The following is a 21,574-nucleotide window of genomic DNA, read 5'->3' on the forward strand; positions in this document are numbered from 1 at the left end:
CCAAATAGTGAAAATGATTAAAATATTTATTAATTTCCAAAATGTATACTATATGTGCCACTATTTACTTTTCTTTTCTTATTATTTACACTTTATACTGACTAAAACTAATTCTCTCCTCCTTTTCCCTGGGAGAGTTGAATTTCTAAAAATACCTTCTTAATGTGCATTCTCATGGCATACCCTACTAAAACACAGTCAAAAACGCAAAAAACCCCATTTATAATAGTACAATAGAAGCCAAGTTCTTCAAGGTAATCCTTAACCCTCCACCTCTTTCCCGCGAGAGATTTCCAAAATTTTTTTTATTAGGGTGCATTCTCATGGCGTACCCTACTAAAGCACAGTTAAAAATAAAAAATCGCATCTAAAATAGCACAGTAGAAGCTGTTTCTTAGGATAAGCCTTAATCCTTAATTTCAAAAAATCCCTTCTTAGTGTAAGTTCTCATGACATACCCGTGTACCAAATTTCAACTTTCAACTCCTAACCATTTGGGCTCTGCGCTTATTATTATTATCAACCCATCTCAATTATAAGATAGTATTATCTGCCATCTATAATAAAAAACATATTTAACTAAAAAAAACAAAAATATATTTAATTTTATCCACTTATCTATTAATACAAATTTCATTATAGGCCTACATAATATTTATCATTATAATTCTATAAACAGTATTTACTCAAATATAACATGCACTATTTTTCAGGTTTTATTATCTCTGAAAATAGGGCATATTTTAGATTTGATGTAATATATCATAATTAGCAACCTCTGCCATGCATCTTATATCTGGGACTAAAAGTCACTAATTTCATTGCATTATTTGATTTTGTTAAACTAATATTCATAATAGCAAATATTTCTCACATACAGTCAAACCTGTTTTTATGCGCTCTTTTTATGTGCGATTTTTATTTGTGCGATTTTTTTAATGCGAATTTTTAATTTGTGCGGTTATAGTTGGCGACTAGTCTCGTGCGATTCGTCATGTCTCACGTTGACTTATTATAGCTAAATAAACTTATTATAGCATAAATGCACTTATTATAGTAATATTATTGCATGAATATGCGAAAAATGAAATAATTTACTTTTTAAGTCAACAAAACACCACCTGGACAAAAATATGTAAAACAGACGATAGACCAGACGATGCAGTCAAGTGCTGACATCTGTTGTCAATAAATTCTATTTCGTACGGTTTTGAGTTATTTTCTATGTGAGACTTTTTTTATGCGGTCCCTGTTGACCGCATAAAAAAATTATTTTTTAATTGTGTTGCGAAAACTATTATTTACAGCCATTCGTGAAGTTTCGTGAGATTTTTTTTAATGCGTTTTTTTTAATGCGGTCCCTATCCCCCGCATAAAAACAGGTTCTCACATATTTGCTATTATGAATATTGGTCTAATTCTTAGAGTCAACTCAGCTCAATCTCATTAGTCTTATTATAGTAACATTATAAGTACAGTGATATCTCAGTACTCTTAACAACTTCAAACTCAAACAATTTGGTATTTGAATGGATATTTGGAGAATCATTCAATAATCAACTGCTTGGCACTCAGCTGAACAAACATAACCAACTAAAATAAAGTTTTGAACCATGGAGAGGGCATGTAAAACAGACAAATGAGTTGAGTCACACAACATTTCATATCAGTTTTTATTCTAAAACTGAAATTATTGGCATTGTATCAGAAACTATGATTGTATTTTTAATTGCTGTATTTTGTCTTCTTTCTAACTCTTTCTAACATTCTTTTACGGAGGCAGTAGCCTCAAAAGAAAGGTCGTCTCCGAGGGACTGTGAATCCTAAAGGACTGCTGATGGTGTGAACGGCGGAAGTAAAGACAAGACATACTTCGTAAAGTCATATTTATATTTTATATTTATTAAATCTTTCTAACAATTTAAAATACTTGTGGATTGCTGAAAATGCACATTTTATGTTTATTTTATTGTAATTTGAGCTGATGAAGCAATAAAATAAATATATCAAATTTCAGTCTGCTATAAATTATCTCAAGTTTTGCAGATTGACATCAGGTTTCTTCAAAGTTACAAATAAAAATAAATATATATTTTTATTGTGTTTAGGTTTTTACTTTTTTGATTTATGCATGACAGGCTTATAAACTTCTTGTTAAATGTATGTTAAATTCTAGTTAAAATTCTGTTAAAACCTGAAGCAGGTCTCTTAATGTAGCCAAAAATGTTTGTTTCATTGAATTTTATTAAAATGTTTTGCTGGAAATAGTATGAGAGTTATTACTACTTAAAAATGCTAAGTATATTTTTGGAATCTGGAAGAAATTAATCTAATTTACATTATTCCGCGTGCAAAAAATTTGTTCAGTACCGGAACAGCCTTAAGTTTGAGTATCAAGGAACTATTGTTGATTTGGAAGAATTTAACATGAAAAATGAAAATATTTCAGACTTCAATACCAAGGAAGATAGTGATATATAACTTACTTTAATGTGTAATAAATACTGAATAAATTTACGTCAACACAATTAGTTCTGTCATAAATTTATGTGCAGATAGCTCTATTTTCAACAACAAAAAAATGGTGAAGTGTGTAGAATTAACAGTGCATCTTAGATTTGAATGGCACCTTTTGAGGTGGTGGCTCTTATATTTTTATGGTGCCATTCAAATCTAAGATGCACTAGACGGGCATTCAGAAAATAAAGAATGTTTGTACATAGCATTCTGTGCAGGAGTACAAATTCACCATCAATTAAAGGTGAATTTGTACTCTGTTGTGTTAGCACACAGAGTGTTGATAACCACAGACTTATTGTTACTATTTTGTCAAGGGTATTTTAATCCTTAATTAAACAAAAATTGAAAATCCTGCCAAATGCAAAGTGTTATTTGTTTTCTAAACACAAAAAGTTTGCCCTATAGAAATTCATAAGCAAATCACAGAATTGTATGGTGATCACATTATGAACAAAGCAAGTTGAGAAAACGGTGTTTAACATTTAATCAAGAAAGATAATGTGCAATTGCACTTGCTGCAGCCACTCAAGCTGTGCTTCAGAAATCTGGCTGAGACATTTTCAACCATCCACCATACAGTCCTGATCTAGTTCCCAATGACTTTCAGCTTTTTCTCAAGCTGAAAGAATTTTAGAATGAAACATTTTGGAACAGACAAAGTGAAAGTAGCACTTACTAACTGGCTAAAAGAATTGGCAGTGAAAATTTATGACTAAAACCAGTGTCACAGTCTGACAAATGCTTAAAAATCATAACAGTGACTATGTAGAAAAATAACTGGTCTTGGTACTACTTACTTAAAACATTTTCCTATCATTACTTTTTCCTTTTTATAACCAAACTTTCTTTATTTTCTGGATGCCCTTCGTATGTTCTAGTAAATACAGTTCTCGGAAGGAAATCTGAAGTCTTTGAACATATATAAATAATAAATTCTCTTTAACTTGAGAATTTATTATTATTAACTTTTTAAATGCATTCAACTTAAATGAATTTAAGTTCAATAATAGTATTCTTACTAATCAAATTAAATTTATTAATAAAGTTCATAATGATTACAAATTAGTATCAGTTTTAACATTACAGCTCAAAATGAAAAATGAGTACAAATGGCATTAAGCCAAACAACAACACTCATTCACATTCATTTGAAGTTTGACTGTGTTTATAAATATAGTTTTAAATACTCTGACAGAATCTGTCATCTGATGATTACTTTCTTTCCATCTTATGATAATTTAATACGTAATTTAGTTCTGGCAGATGTCTGTCCTCAAGACTAGAAGAATCATATGGAAGTTTATTTTCCATCACCATTTCTTTCCAGTATGTTATTTCTAAAAAAAATGCATAAAAGTAATTCTAAGTTCTTTAAAAATAACAAAAACAAACCACTTTTCTGCTGTTTCCCTTGAATAATTATTCTCTAGCACTTTTGGACAACCAAGTGCATTGTCAAGAGACGTGCAATTTGTATTTTGTGTCCTGACAGTGAACTTGATTGTTCTTTGTTACATTACTAAAATGTCTTTTAATTCTTTATATTCAAAATATAATTTAATACTTTTTTATACTATATCTGTCAAGAAGAATCCTTAAGGGATCAATAGTACCGAATAATAGTACTTATAATAAAGTGGAAAATACAGAAGTATGGAATCTAAAGTGGCCCATACTTCTGTATTTTCCACTTTACTGGACGAGGGCTAACTAAATGTATACTTAAAATATAAAATAAATGATGGAAAGTAAAGAACAAATCTATTTTTAATACAGCATATACCATCAGTGGCACTGGATGATGCATATGCCACAGAAACCAAAATACAGCAGTCATATGATAAACTACAGCTGCACTACAACCCACCAAATTCAAAACAAGCCAGTTTCAAAAATAGCTGGTTTTCTGGTAATTCCAAATTTCTGAAAGCTGGCTATTTGGTCCGGTACTATATTCTATTTCTTAAACTTTACTAAAGCAAATAACATCTATTTAAATTTATTGAATCTTAGGTACATTTTTGATAAATTAACAAATCTGATAATCCAAATTGCAGATGTACCTTCCATATTTTAATCATACATAAGAATTGGCTTCTTATACTCAAGAATATCATTATCCACTGTTCAATGTTATCAATATTAGCAAATCCCAAAACATATGAGTTAAAAATACACCTAAAAATGTTCAATTATTATAATTAGAGTCCGATTATCATCATTTTCTTCAAAAATAAGCAAGAGTCTTTTTTCGCTATTTGCTTCAACGTGTCACTAATAATGTGCAATTATCAGTCCTAACCAATTTAAATATTATATGTTGACTGTTTTAATACTTATTTGCTTCTGGTTTAGTACTTTAAATTATTGGCATTTCTTACTTCACTATAATGCTGGCTGATATTAAAGATTATATGCAAAATTAACAGGAAAACAAAACAATGAATTTTAGCATAATGAGGTAGAGAATAACCTCACATAATAAACACTGACTCCATCATGTAACATTGTTTTACCTGTGATGTGAAGAGGATGAAAATGTGAAGAACCTTCTATATGTGAATTTTATAAGCAATTGTTTTAACATATCTCTTTTGATGTCAAAGTCAATAAAACCAGAATTTTCACAAACAATAATCTTATTTACTTAGTCCCAAACTGGTTATAATAAGTTAATTATACTGTATTTGATTATGTATAAATAGCTAGAATTAGTAACAAAAAATATTCAAAGATTTACAATCTAAAAAAACATACAAAAAATTTTCTATTGTAGCAATATAGAAGTATAAATTACATTACCTAAAGTATAAAATATAAATTCATAATATATCAAAAAGATTACAGATGAGAAAATTATATAATTTACCTAATTGTTTTTTTTTAATTGATCACTTCAAACTAGAATCTCTAAAATCAGAGATGGCAGAAATTACCTTACAGAAAACAGACAATTAAAATTTAAAACTGAATCAATTCAAGACTATTGTTTAACTATTTAAAAAACAATAACAATTTTGCATATGTTAAATGCCTTTAATAATACAATAATGCTAATTAGTCCATTTTAACTATATATATAGTTTGTAGAATTCAACATTTGTTTAATGTCATCTCACATAGATGCATTTATGTAAGAGAAAAACTTTTTAAGTATGTTATCTAGAAATAGATGCCATCTTGTCTAAACATTTTCTTTAAATTATAATAGCTTCTTTTCTACTTGAAATTTCTAAATTATTCTTGCACCTGTTTAAACATTCATATTTTATGAGTAACTGTGGCTAAAAATAACAACAACAGACTTTTGAAAATTTCACTTTAAGAACAAATTTTACACATTAAAACCCAATAAATATTTTAGCAAAATAAAAATTTACTACAAGAATTTTTTAAAATTATATTTTAAAAAACTATTTCTACGTGTTTAATTTCTATCTGAGTTATAAAATTTTATTTTGTACATATTTGATCATTTCTACTTTTGGTGATAACACCTTAAGAAATTATAATGGAAATGTAGCCTACATTTATGTGGGAAGTAGTTTAACAGGAAGTTGTAGGATGAACAGAGACACAGAAAACTTAAATGAAACTCATCCATCTGTTCTATTTCTGTAATTTATCATCAATAAATACATAAAAATGTAAATTTTAAAAATTTGAACCCATTATTTCCTAAATTAAATTTCCCATGTATTTATATTAAGAAAATAAATAAATAATCAAATACAGAAAATAAATGATTATTGATTTAATCTAAAAGGAAAAAAAAAACCAACTTTTCTGTCCCACCATATACCAAATTACTTGGAATTTATATCATTAACAGTTATTTTTAAACTTGAAAATATACACACAAAATAAAGCTATAAAGCAGTAAATTCTGGATATTTTTATAATTTTATTGAAATAAATGTAGATATAAACTTATTTTAAAAAATTAATTTGAAAAAATTTTAAATCAATTCAATTACAGATCAGACTTAATCCATTTTAAATCATTAACAGAATATTCTCCAATTATAAATGAAATTAAATGCTAAATTTCAATTTTGAAATAATGGTTTAATAATCATTATTATATATATGAGGATAATTGAAGATTGGCTTTTAATATTAAATTTAGAACTGGAAAATTAGTTGAGTGAGTAATTATAGCAATAGATTAATATTAAAATAAAACTGCATCAATCTTCTTTTGTTAAATGATTTTCAGTTATTTAACAAAATAATTGAAGTATTATTGCTATTTACAAAAAATCTAAAAGACTTCCTATGAGTGAATGCATATTTATGTCATCCTGTTTTCAAGAAACCACCAAAAGTGTTAACTGATATTACATAATTAATGATTATAGTATATTTTAATACAGTATCTTAATTTGTTTAATTATTTAATTAATATTATAAATCTTATAATCTTAATTCAGTTTTACATTATTGTGTTACATTTTTTTTCTTTTACCTTTGTTTTGTATTTGGGACAACTTTGTTGTTTGTGTAGACAAATGCTCATTTTGTCTAATTGGCATTACCTTTCATAATTTTTGTAAAACAGATTAAATAATATAAATCAGAATTTCATGAAGAAAAATGGACAATTAAAAATATTCATACTTTTAATGTTGATGCTGGCAAGTATAACAGAGAAAAAGGCTAATATAAACTGGAAAGCCAATACAAACTTCATTAATTCAATTTTCTTGCTTCATATAAATTCAGTATTCACAGTTATATTTTACAGCCTGGCCACCATTTTTTTAAAAATTAGTTATGATTAATTTGACATTTTCTAACATAGAACAATGCAAAATACAAAATAAACACTTTCAAATAAAAAAGGAAATTACAAAAAAATACGATGAATTTTATTAGTAACTGTTTTAACAATTCTTTTCAAAATAATCAATAGTGACTAAGTGACATGGAATTTCAACATATATTCAGCTTATAACTAACTACCTTTTATTTTCATTCAGATTTTTTATTTTATTCTGTAAAGATCATCCATTTATACAAGAGATTGTTACTATCTAAATTAAAAACAACATACCATGCACACACATTTCCAGCAAATAATATACATATTTGAATTAAATATTTGCTGGAAATGTGTATGCATGGTATATTGTTTTTAATTTATCTACATTTCAGACTTTTATGTTGTTACCATCTACATAATTTAAGTAAATCATAAATTTCATATACAGTACCTCATATCCACTTTCCCAAAAGAAGAAATTTCAATATCTCTTATTAACCATTTACCTGCATTCCTACTTCACAGATCAATGCTAATAAGATCTTTCAAAATAATTCTCATTTGAAGCTGGAGAAAAATTTTTGAACACATTTTTGAATTAAAAAATAAAATTTCTGCTTTCTAAAAAAAAAAAATAAGTCTTATTTTAAAAAACTGTAAATCAAATATTTGAATCAAAATAAAATAAATGCCAATAATGCTATTCTTCCATTTTATTCCTTTACATCTACTTTTATATAAATTTTTCCTGGTGATCTAGTTCATTCAATGTAATTAATATCCAATTCTATTTGTTATATGCTCTGATTAATAGCATTCTAGTAAGAGAACAGTAAATCCTATTTCTCTTTCTCTTTGCTTTTCATCTTTTTGTATCCCTTGAGCTTCCTCTTATTTTGATCTTTTCTCAGATCTGCAATTCTTTTTTTAAAAAAAAATTTGTTTTACTTTGTCACTTTATTTCATAGAAATAAATTAACCAGTAAGCAAGCCAAAAATATCTTCATAGATCAATAAATTTTAAGATTATTTAACACACTTCAAAAATTTTTTAAACTTTCTAATTTACATTTGAACAAAATCTTATTTATATGCATCCCAACGATCTTTTTCATAAGCACAAAGATGACTTTCACACAAAATACTATAATTAGATAAACTGAGAAAATTATTTCAGGTACTGTATATATGTCTGGAATCAAGACTTATTTGAAATAAGAACTTGAAGTTTTAACTATTTCTGCAGCAGAAAGATTAAGTAAAAAATGTTAAAGAAAAATGCATGCACGAAATGTAAACTTATAAATTTAAAGTATTTTTGTTGTATTTCTACATTAGAATCTTAATGGAAGTTTCTAATTAAGAGTTTTATATTATAAAAACAGTAGAAGACTGTGCAGAACTATTAAGTTGATACATTTATTTCATTAATTAATTATTTTTAATCAATTAATTATTTTCATAGGTAAACTTTTGAAATTCAATAAAAAATTACAGAAAGTGAATTATAAATAACATATTGCAATTTGTCATAAAGGTACATTTAATAAAATTAACAAATATTGATTATATCAAAAACTGAATAATCATTTGAAAAATATTTAAATGTATAGAAATGACTACTAATAATTCTTTTTTAGTTTAAAAAAATGCAAAATATTTTTGAATGTCAAATTTCTCTGTAAAAATGTATTTAAAATTTTAGATACACATTCCATTTTTGTGGATAGATCCAGATTTCATTTAGCTCAATTCTAAAAAATATTTTATCAGCAATTCTAAGAATTAAACCTAAAAACAGCATTAAAGAAATAAGAAGCATTATCTAATAGGCACAATAAGATAGTACCTGCAAGATTTAAGTATTACATTACAACATTTCACTCTTACATAGGAAGAAACAAGCATTATCATTAAATTTTAGAATGGAAATAATACAAAAAAAAACCACTTCTTAGTCATGATTTTAGAGACTGAGGGTGGCTAACACTATGTACTGTACATTACTACAAATGCATTTACTCATACACACATATATTCAGTATTAGTATATTCTATTACAAAATTAATATCTTTGCCTGTTTAGTCTTAAGGATTGCATTATGAATTCGAAAGAGGATACAAGCACAATTTTTACCCTTTATACCACTTCTTAATTCATGTTCAAAATAAGCTGTTTCATTAAACATACCTAATTAAACAACCAATAATAAATTAGGAAACTCAAATATTTCTGTTATATCTATTTGAATCTGTTTTTTGATATTTATGCTATAGAATTATAATTAACTTTTTAGCTGTAACACAATATTATTAGCTTATTACAGCTTTAACAATAATACAGCTATTGTTCTGCTCACAGTATAATTATACATACTGAATCAAAAATTGATTCATTTGAAATATATTAGTCAAAATGGTTTTCATGTTCAACAACCATAATTGCAAAATCAAATTACAGCATTTTCAATACATGTAATAAATTTTTCTCTGCTATTAGAATATTACCTTATTTTCAATTGTAAATTATAAAAATGATTACAATCCTAAACCTTGACATTTTTTTAAATACTTGAATAATTAAACAGCAATTCCATAAAATTTATTATAATATATATCACTATCATTAACATCTTTATCACTTCTAGTTCAAGCTTTTTCATGTTTAATTTTCCTCATCTTCAGATGTGTAAACTATCAACTATTTTACCTCCTTTAGCTGAGCTTGAGCCCAGTCATTTTCAGTTAACTTGGTCTGTGAATGAAAAAAAAAAATGTATCAATGTTGACACAACTCAGTCACTAGCATCTATGCTATGAAAATGGTGACACTTAGACGGGTGACATTGACAAGTTATTTTGTTAGATATAATTTACCAACAGGTAAATTACATCTAAGTATCTCCTAAAGTTGTGGTAGATTCAATAATGGTGTGGCAAGCAACTGAGATCAAATCATATCAGGTTTTTCAAGTAATTCAGTATTGACATTATCAGCAAAAGAGATTACCTCAAAGATTTCTTTGTGATTAAATCCAGAAATGTTAATTTAGAAATAGAAGAAATATAAATGTCAAAATCTAATAATCTAATCATTACTGTAAGTTTATATATATCTGAAGTTTAATCTAAGTAAAATTAAAAATAAAATGCAAAAGTTAATTACTCCAGTTAAATGAAAATCCTTTCTTCAAGATAGTCATCTGACCTCATTAATAATTTATTATTCTGAGTCATTAACTTAGAATATAACTGATTAAATCACAATTATGACCTAAACAGTTTATTATAACTGCACAAATACTGAATGTCTTATGAAGTAAGATTCTTTTCTACATAACAAAACTTTTCAATTACAATTTTATTCCATTGACATTAAATTAATAATATGTATATTAAATATATTTATTTTTGTTCAACAATATTTTTAAAATGTTATATTACCGTATTTTACAGACTATAAGACGCACTTTAATTTTTAAGCATTTTTAAGCATTCTTTTTTTTTTTTAAATACCTATAAGATGCTACGGACTATAAGACACACCTGAATTTTGGAGGCAATTTTTCGAAGAAAAAAAATGCGTCTTATAGTCCATAAAATACGGTATTTATAACAATAATCAGCAATACATAAAATTATTTCTTTAATATTAGATATAATTTATACATAATCCTACATATATATATATAATATATATGTATAATCAATTGCTTAATCAAAATAAAAAATCATTCTTTTCATTCAGAAATAAAATCCTCTGCTCTTCTATATGATGTTTTAAAGTGTGCCAAGATATAAAATTTCAAGTCTGAAGAATCCATCAGCAAGAACTGCTGTAGAAAATTTAAACTGACATCATAAGAATTAAAATATAATTTTAACTCCAAAAAAGAAACTTATTTTATTGGAGTTAGCTATCACCAGTACATACATCTTTCCAAGTACTTTTGAACTGATTAAGTCCATCCTGAAGAGAACTTTCTATTAAAACTAATTCCCCTGAGAATAGACTTCATTGGTCTGAAAGTACTTAGAAAATTGTTATGCTGATTTCTGACTCCAATAAAATAGGTTACTTTGTAAATTTCTGAAAAGATGAAATGTTTTCTTGAATAATTTATAAATTAGCAGACATATTTTGCTAGTTACAAAAACAAATATCGTAGCGTATTTACTTATATAACAACTTAATCTTTTAGTAAGTTGTGATAATCAGTAATTTTCAAAATTTTATCATCATACAATCTAAAATTATTTGTTCTGTAAATCAAACATTCCTTTAGTAAAGCTACAAATATAGCTTGGTACCTCAAAGAAGCTGAATGCAAAATTAAATATGAAAACAAAAATTATTGAGAAAAAGAAGAAAAATATATAGGCCTTTATATTCTCTAATAAATCTGATATATAAGAACATTACATTTTACTAAAACATATATTTTAAGACAACACACACAACTTCTACTAAACAAGATCAAGGTCTATTTTGACATTTAATATATTGCAGTAACCATTAGTAGCCAAGTGGCTACAACCATTGAACTAGTAGTTGAACCAGGTTCACATCTGACAAACAGGCTGGAAGTGTAGAGTTTTCTTTACCTATTCTTTACTTTCTACACCTAAATAAGAGCCAATTTCTTATATGAATCCTCTTATGAGGGCATCTGCTTGACAGATTGCCCTCCAGTTATATAGCCTTTTCCCAACAAACATTTAACTTGTTCAAGATGTGTTAAACAAAACACAGGATCAATTGTATTTTTTTTTTATTCAATAAGCATTGGATTTAAATTTTTTGGATAGCTGCAGCTTTTTTTTACTATTAATTCATGGAGAATTACATTCAGTTTAAATCCAAGTTAAAAAGTCAATTTGAAATTCACCACTTAAAACTTTATATGATAATCAAAATTTTATTTCCAAACTATGATATTAGAGGATATCCCCATGCTATTTTTCTACCTGTCAGTGGTAGTTTAGAATTAATTATAAAAGATTCAACATGTCCTGTGAGATGTTTCTGCAACATATGAAATGGTAAGATGCTGCATTTTACATTTACATAGAATACTTAATTATAGATTTTTATCCTTTAAATTGGGTATGCTAAAAATCAGTGACGATTTTTAGCATACCTAATTCCAGGATAAAAATAGCTTAAAATCAGGCAAAGATCAAATTTTAGTTAATAATTGTATAACTGAATAAAATGTAAATATTTTATCAAGAATTTTCATACATTAGCTATGAATCATTTGACTATATGAGAATCATTAGACTATATATATCTATCATACTATATATATTTACAAAATAAATTCTTTCAAGATTTCCTAAAGACTATACTTTTTCCATTTATAAATTATTTCCTATCAAAATGAAAGCTTTTACTGTGAACGCAATAACAAAAATGGTGATAAAAAACTCAATCATTATCATTAAAAGAAACATACCAGTTGTAAATAAGATTTATATAGAAATCTAAAAATAATTACTCAAGCTCAAACATAATTCTTTTATTTTTTAATGCAATATTCTATCTAAGATAATACGTGGCATAAACCAACTGCATAAAAATAATGAAAGTTACAAGATTGATAATCAAATCGTCTATTTAAGTTTAAATGATAATGATATTCTGCAAAACAGGATTTATCATCAACATAATTAATTTCAAATTTAATATTTTATGTACCTGATTTCATGTGACAACTATCAGTTCGACCATTTCATTGCTAGTAACATTCGGCTTTTGCTTTCTGATCTGACATGATTGATTGATTATGCTTTGACCTGATTATTTTTTAATTCAATTGAACATTTTATATACAGAATACTGAGAAAAAGTGCCTTTGTTTTCTGTATAAAATGATTTATTTTCATAGAAAACAAAGCTAAAAGGGCCATATCATTTGCAATACAATATTCTGACGGTGTTGGTGATGAATATAACTTTAAATATTTGAAACATTCATGTTGCCTATTAATAGAAAGGAAAAATGGACAGTGAATGACTTATAAGACATGACAGATATACCCTTAACAGTTCTAGGAGATATTGAAAGTAGAGGATATTGCATCAACTATTTTTTAAAAAGTTAAAATATCTTTACAAATACAAATTATAGATTGGAGTGGTTATAATGAAAATTTTAGTTTATGTTGAAGTTTCTCATTCTTTTCAATGTAAATTTCATTGAACGTTGATCTTAAGAAGGCAATATCATACTAGAGTATAATTTATATAAAGTTTTGATTTATCCAACTGATAATCATTTGGGAAGAAAATGTTGAATCTATTGTCATTTCATCATCATAAATTTTGACAACCACATAAATTCAAGAATCATATAATCCTATTGTAAGATTGCATCAATAGTACTAATAGAGATTCAAATGTGAGGATAGCAATATACCTGATTTTTTAGTTAGTTATCTGTTTTAAGAAAGTAAATCGTTCTTTTTCAATGCTACATTACCAAACTAACACTGCTTTTTTTATAATAGCAAAAAAGATTTACAGTATAAAGAATAATCATACTGAATTTATCAAAATAGTATTTATAATTTGAAAACTGAGGAAAATGAAAATTGGAATTCAAAAACAAATGAAAACTTCAAATATGTTCAGACAATTCAATTGTTTTCAGCTTGTTAAAGCAAGTTCTCTCTGTTTTTGTGAAAATATGAGTTTTGAAGTTAAATCACATTTTTTAAAATTATAACTACGACAAACAGAGTGTCTAAAATATTCCATAATTACAATAGTTATTAATTTTTTTTTTAATAACAAATAATTTTTGGAAAAATTCATATTTGACAGATTCACTTGTAATGATGCACAGTACATTCCTTTATCCACGCAGAACTAAATTCTACAGGTACATTCTACAGACGAGCTCTGTTGCTTTATTAATGTCAAAAATTATAAAGAATACAGAATTAAAAAGAAAAAATTGTTGAAATAATGGAATAATGAATAATAGCAAATGAAATATACTAATTTATAATAAAAACTCAATATAATTAGCATATCAAAAGAGAAATTACAATGAGAATGAACTTCCAATGTAATTGCAATGAAAAAAAATTCTGATTCTATATTTAGAAAGTTATAAAATGTTGCATTTTAGGACCCATTTATAGCTACTTTCATAATTAACAATAATGTGCACACACATATAATTTACATAATAAATTTGATAATTTATGAAACATAACATTGAATTTCTGAAATTTGCAAAAATTTTCTGTTCAAGAAACTTATTCCTACTTGTAAATTAACAAATTTATTTTGTAAAATGTCAATTTTAATGAGATTTAAGTATAATGTGCAGACAGACAGATCAATTTTACAACCTGCATGTTTAAAGAAAAAAATGGCTTTTCATTAATTTTGAATCCTTAAATGATAGCTGCACAAAAGTTATAATGATAATCAATACAAATCTTATGTATTTAAATTTTTATAACAAAAAGTAAAAAATACTAAAACATAGACTAAATTGAATCAAGAAATTCAAATTTATTTTCATTTTTACACTTCTTTAATTAAAATAATTAAAGAAAACAGAAAATTAAAATGTGAAACTACAGTAACTGTAATTAATTTTGATATATTTTTTTTAAAAAAAGGAGAGAGAGTAAATTATAATTCAATGAACAGATTTAAAAAGTAGTATACACTCTGTGACAGAACAATGTATTATAAAAAAAAATTACCTTATTTAATATCAAATGAATTTAAATAATAATTTATTTTTCAAGTTAAAAGCATACTTTGAATATATTTTAGGAAAAAAATTGTCATTTTTGTGTCATTGACCATTACTTACATTTTACCATTTTAATCAATAACAGACTAAAAAATAAAGTTTAATACACTTCAATATAAAAATCTGATTATTATGACCATAATAAATTTATATTTCTTACACAAAAATACAAATTATATATAATCTGATTTCAGTTTTTTTATAAATCAAATTAATAATATTAAATGTGAAAAAAATTGATCTGAATACATTTTCATTGTTGAATCATTGATTTTTTTGTCTGTTTATATTACTACATAGTGATGAAAAGAATCATAATTCATATTGATTAATAAAATGTTTCAACTATTACTATCCTTATCTGATCTATTTCTCAAGTAATAAAAATGTATGATTTAGTTAAATTCATTTTTAAAAAATCTCTATATCTATAATAAATTTACCACACAATATTTATAATCATCATATATATAGACTTTAAGACAGCAATCTTATTTAAATATAGATTTTTATACTTAAAATATTCTAAAAAATAAAAAAAATCAGATATTTTTTACTATCTAATTTTATTTTCATATCAGGAAGAATTTACTTAACCTGTGGTAAATGATTCAGAACCATTTCTGTACATTAACAATAACAAATCTGAGTAATTTTCAGTATTTGATCAATTCATATTTGGAAGTGATATAAATTTATATATGAAACAAAACCCAAATATCCACACACAATATGTATATTACTATTTGAATATATGGTACATATACAGTATATATATGAAAATATCATAAAAATGAAAATATTCATATATATATATATGAATATTTTCATTTTTACACTTCTGCAATTAAGAAAACAGAATACTGTATTAAAATGTGAAACTATAGTAAATGTAATTAATTCCAATATATATTCTAAAAAACAAGTGAGAGGATAAATTATAATTCAATGAACAGATTTAAAAAGTAGTATACACTCTGTGACAGGATAATGTATTATAAAAGGCAAGAGACAAGAAAGTATTATAAAAGAAATTACCTTAATTTACATCAAATAAATTTAAATAATAATTTTCTAAATATCTTAGCCAGCATTGCTTACAGAGTTCTAAATCTCACAACTGATTATATAGTAAGTAACACCAACAAACCTTTATAATTAGACCAGCAAATATATATATTTTAATATACTTTGGCAAGTGCTTTCAATCCTAATTGGGGTCAAAACATTCTATACAAAAATTTGGAATGCTTAAAGAGCAATTTTGTATAGAATGTTTTGACCCGAAGCAGATCCCAATTAGGATAGAAAGCGCTTGTCAAAGTATATTAAAAAAAAACATATTTGCCAGTTTAATTATAACAGTTTGTTGATGTTATTCGTTATTTAAATAATAATTTATTTTTCAAGTTAAAGGCATACTTGAAACTTTGAACATATTTCAGAAAATATTCTGCAATTTTTGATGAATCCTTATTAAAAAATGATAGATTTATACAGGAAACGAAATCCAAATATTCATATACCCATCATGTATACGAATACTTGGATATACTTAATTTGACGTATAAATCTATCATTTCCTAATATAAATTAATCAAATAATGAAAATTACCATTAATGTATATAAATGATTCTGTATTATATTATAATATATACTTGTAAGCATTTCGTAATGGAATTACTATTACAACGTTCAATGAAAATATGAAAAGGCCACATTTTTTCAAATATATTATGATTAATGTTCATTGAATGTTAGATTGTTTCTTCCTGTTTGTTAATAATTAACGCTCGAAGAAGCATTATTTTATGTAGCATTTGATTATTCCGTTCATTGAATCTTCAATCGTACGTCGATCAAATCTCCTTCAAAATAAAAATAAAAAAAAATGATAAAATTCCGAGAGATCGGACATTTAAATGGAAAGAAAATAGCGATTTACCTTATAAAAATGATTTATATCTCTACGCGGAATTACTTATCAACTTAGAACGAGAACAAACGTATAATTGGCTCTAAGGCCTATACATATACACCGCATTTGACCCACACTTTTAAATCTTTATACAAAAAATCTTCTTTACGAAATTCAGGAAACGTCAAATAATGGCCTCGTATAAGCCGATCTTAAAATAATTATACAAATTATTAATTATTACTTACCCGTCACCAACTACTACACATTTTATTGCTTGCATCTCGTCGAATCGTTCCTCGTATGTTCGATTTTAATAACAGATCACTCACTACCTCTAAGAAATTTGGGAGGAGAAGATCCAAGATGGCGTCTCGGAAGAAGGAAAAAATAGCGGAGGAGGAGCCACCTACAGGTTACTGTAAGAACTACCAATCGGATTTTATTCTGTCATCAGGAGGAGCAGACGAATAATTTTTTATCGTCATTTTTTTTTTTTTTTTAATTTTTTTATGTAATAATATTGATGTATCTGCCGGAGAAAAAATACACGAATGCATTATAAATTATTATTTTTATAATACTATTCTTATTACTATAAATTATTATTTTTATAATACTTATAATGAACGCTTTTATTTCATGTAGTTTTATATATACAGTATTTAAGTAATGTTTTGCGGCCGGCCGGATGGCCGAGATGTTAAGATGGCAGCTTACCGCTCTGGGGAACCGGGATCGAATTTTTCGGATTTGAAACGAGTCGAAAAATTTCAGGTTCCTCATTACCTGGCTGCCCGTGGGCCTGGCCGAACCCATTATAAAAAATGGCCCTCTTAGTGCCTATAGAGTTTTGTTTTATTCGATTAAGGCAACGCGACACATGGGCGATCTGTTGAGGTGGAAATGCTCCCGAGAAGTCTTTTATGGGAAAATTTGGCCCCTATTAAGGCCTTACTGGCGTGAAAAACTTGGAAAACTTTACGTGGCCAGCTCCTGATGAGGTGCAACTTTACAACCTCAATTGTTTAATGAGTTTTTATCTACTTGACCACTGGAGGACCGTGCCTACAGGAAAAAAGAATTTTTGTAATATATATGTATATATATTATATATTATATACAATATTACATATTATATATATATTTTATATTATATTATACATACACCACTGGAGAATATATATGACGTGTCTTTTAACCAAATTTAATTACAATATTTAAAAAGTAAATACTTTTTGTATTTTTAACAAGTTAATTTAACCTAGTTGGTTATTTTATCGGTAATTAAAATAAATAAATAGTGATTATTAAATTTGGCACGTTAACCACATGCGGCAAGGGAATATATGAGCCTCCCAACTAAGGATCCGGTTTCCAATTCGATCCATAATCCATACTGTCATAATTTATCATAGGTAATATGGGCCAGTTGGGTTCATTGTGAGATGACCTTCTATATTAGGCGAAATTGTAGCTGGTCATCAGCTTTAATTAATGTTTTGATTAGTTGCGATAACTTTATTAGATGCAACTTAAAATTTAATATTATAATAAATTTTATACAAAAGGGAATAAATGCGAATAAATGTCATAATGAAAGATAAAATGTAATCTAAACGGGAATCAGATTTATATCTTATCTAAAAATATATTCTGGTATAAAATTTTTTATTTTCAACTTTATGACGCTTTATTTGTTATTTGAGCATAAAATTTTTTCAACCAAATAAAAATTGATATCATTTCATAATTATTAGTTCAGCGAAATCAATAAAAAATATCTTTGTACATCTTAGCCCAGGATTATTATTAAATTCTAAAGTGAATTTCTTAAGGTAATACAAACAAAGTTTGAGTCCTTAAATAAAAGGTCGGCATAGGGATCATTTTTAAATTGTGTGTAATTGTCTGATAGTGTTTGTCTGTTGTTTTAGAAGTTTTTTGCTTCAAAGTCGCCTGCTGCTTAGTGGTTCCTGGTTGGAATAAAGGATGTAAGATAAGGACTGAAATTTTGTGTGTATTACCTTAAGAAATTCACTTTAGAAAAAATATCTTTTTTATGTAAACAAAATCTTATATATTTGTCAAAAATAAGATATTTATTATCCTTAAATTACTAGATAACCAGCTAGCTGGAAAACCGAGATTGTAGAGACACTATATGCGGCGATACCGCTTTGGAGAATTCAGGTACGAGTCTGAGTCGGCTCAAAAATTTTTGTGGCTACTAGATATGTCAGGTCCTATTAAACCCATTGTGACCCTGACCAGATCCATGAATGAATAAATGTATGAATAAAAAATTATTTCAGTATAATGTAAAAAAAAAAAAAAAAAATGTCCATCTTTGAAAGTCAAGAGAACTTCCTGCTGACAAACGATATGTCCCGACAGTATTATAAATTAATTTATATATCATTGTCCTACCGACTTCTTTCCATTTGTTTTAGGTAGGCTTCCAGTTTCCCGTCACTATATTTTTCAGTTTGAATCTATATTAAAATCATTTTTTCTTCGTGTCTTTTTGTTTTGTCATTTCAATAATTTTAGACGTCAAACCTTTTCAAAACTTTTTTGCTATTTATTGTCTTTATTTGAAATTCTTTACTGATATCATTTCATCTGTGTACAGTCACGTTTTCTTTCAAATCATTCCTATTTTCTAAGTCTTTTGAGAATCTGATCCGGACTTGAACACGATTTTTTAGGGCAGAAAACGTTTGCGACCAATTTCCATTTCTGTTTTTTTCCAAATTGTTTAAATTGATGAGTCGATGTAGCTCAGTTAGGCATGGATAACCTGCAGCCCTGCTCTGCATGAGACCTAGAGTAACTTTTTCTGTGGTTATTATAGCTATCAAGATCCATAAACGTATTTGCGTCATAAGTGTCCAAGTGTCAAATTCGTATGTTCTTTGAACAAAAATAAGATTTAAAAAGATATATTTCGTTAGTTATCCAGTGTTTCTATTACAAATTATAATAGACTTATCAATGTGCGCGAATTTTCAGTTGTAATTAACGAGTTTAATTAATCTAGTTGCAGCAAATATCGAAAAAATGTTGCAACCTCAAAGTTTTCCCTAATAATTACATACAAAATTTTTTCTTAAGTATTTTGTATACAATTTCAAATGAATAAAAAATTATACAGTTTTTTGGCTACATTATAATTTTACGTATAATCCGAATTTAAGTAAAATTTGGATAAAATTCCATGTTTTTAGTGTTCTAGCCCGATTCCACCTTAAAACAAACTCGCAAGGCTCTTTCCCTTAAAACGGTTGTTCACACCGAACTAGAGCGTATTTTGCTGGTCTGAATTTGTGTTCGAATTCCAATCGGATTCACTGAATTTTTAATGTTTATCTCGATATACTTCTCACCATCCGATCTGCTAACTTACTTATTAGCTGAATTCATGATGGACTTGTTAAAACTTCTCTTAATGCAACTAGATGGGAAAAAAAAAACATTATTCCAATTTTTTACTTACATTTTCATTAGTTTATTTTATTGACCCAAATCACGATACGACACGTTTAAACAATTTATATTAAATTTAGATAAATTTTCCTCGTTCCTGTAATTAGTAAAATTATAAAGATGTAATTATAAATTTAATTAACAATTGAAAAAATTCTGTATAAACGGCCAGATGGCTGATGCGGTAAAAACGTTATGGTGCTGTTTTCGGGATTCGGGTTCGAGTCTTTCCCCAACATTTTTTTTTTTGTGACTCTTTCCGCCCTGTGGGCACTAAGAGGGCCTCTTATATCAAGCTCATTATGGGTTCGGCCAGGCCCACAATGGGACGGCCGGGTGGTGAGGGACGGGGACCGGCATATCCGGATGCACCACCCCCGAAAAATTCCTGGGGATTTTTCGGCCCGTCCGGATTCGATCTCGAATCCCCCAGGGCGGCAGGCTGCTAACCTTGACCGCTCGGCCATCCGTCTTGCCAAACATTTTAGAAATTTTTCAAAGACCCGTATCCCGGACACGTCAGGCCTGGTTAATCCCATTGAGGGCCCGGCCGAACTTATGATCAGTATGATTTAAAGGCTATCTTAATGTCCACAGAGCGGAAAAAAATAGACAAAAAACGACTCAGGCTGCTACCAAATAGCAAGCAGCTAAATAAGCAAACCAGTAGCATAACCTGCTTCATATGAAACAAAGGTCGCTTTTTTTATGCAGCGAAAGTGTAGCGAAATGACGTCACGAGCAGCGTTGGCTATTTAGAAACGGGTTTCAGATTAGCTGTAAAGCGCTTCTCGAGCATAGTTGCCAGATTGGGCTACAAGTAGCGGATTGGGCTACTTTTTAAGTACCCTCGCTACAAAAATTTTAAATTGAGCGACACGCTACTTTTTGGGCTAGTAATAATTACCTTCAGGCTACAATTCTTAAAAATACGCTACTTTTTTATTTTCATATATAAAATCGCACAATATTTATTGTATCATACAAAACTAATAAAGTTTTATTTAATTTCATTACACTTAATTGTATAAATAAAGTTGCAACGTTTAACAAAGATAAAGATACTTTGCTTCCGTTTTCTATCCGTCGTTCGCTCCAGT

At 27.2% G+C, this 21,574-nt stretch overlaps 1 protein-coding gene across 1 annotated transcript in view; it reads right to left on the minus strand.

The window, feature by feature from the left end:
- LOC136986786 (ras-related C3 botulinum toxin substrate 1) overlaps positions 1-17,394 on the minus strand; it is a 42,955-nt gene extending 25,561 nt beyond the window's left edge. The window contains exon 1 of the mRNA XM_067284400.1: positions 17,234-17,394. Coding sequence (XP_067140501.1) covers positions 17,234-17,268 — 35 coding nt within the window. The 5' untranslated portion in view covers positions 17,269-17,394. The remainder of the gene's footprint in view (positions 1-17,233) is intronic.
- Between the last annotated feature and the right edge of the window lie 4,180 nt (positions 17,395-21,574).

Source organism: Centruroides vittatus, unplaced genomic scaffold, assembly GCF_030686945.1.
Source record: "Centruroides vittatus isolate TY-2023 unplaced genomic scaffold, ASM3068694v2 scaffold_1172, whole genome shotgun sequence".
Taxonomy (NCBI): Eukaryota; Metazoa; Arthropoda; class Arachnida; order Scorpiones; family Buthidae; genus Centruroides; species Centruroides vittatus.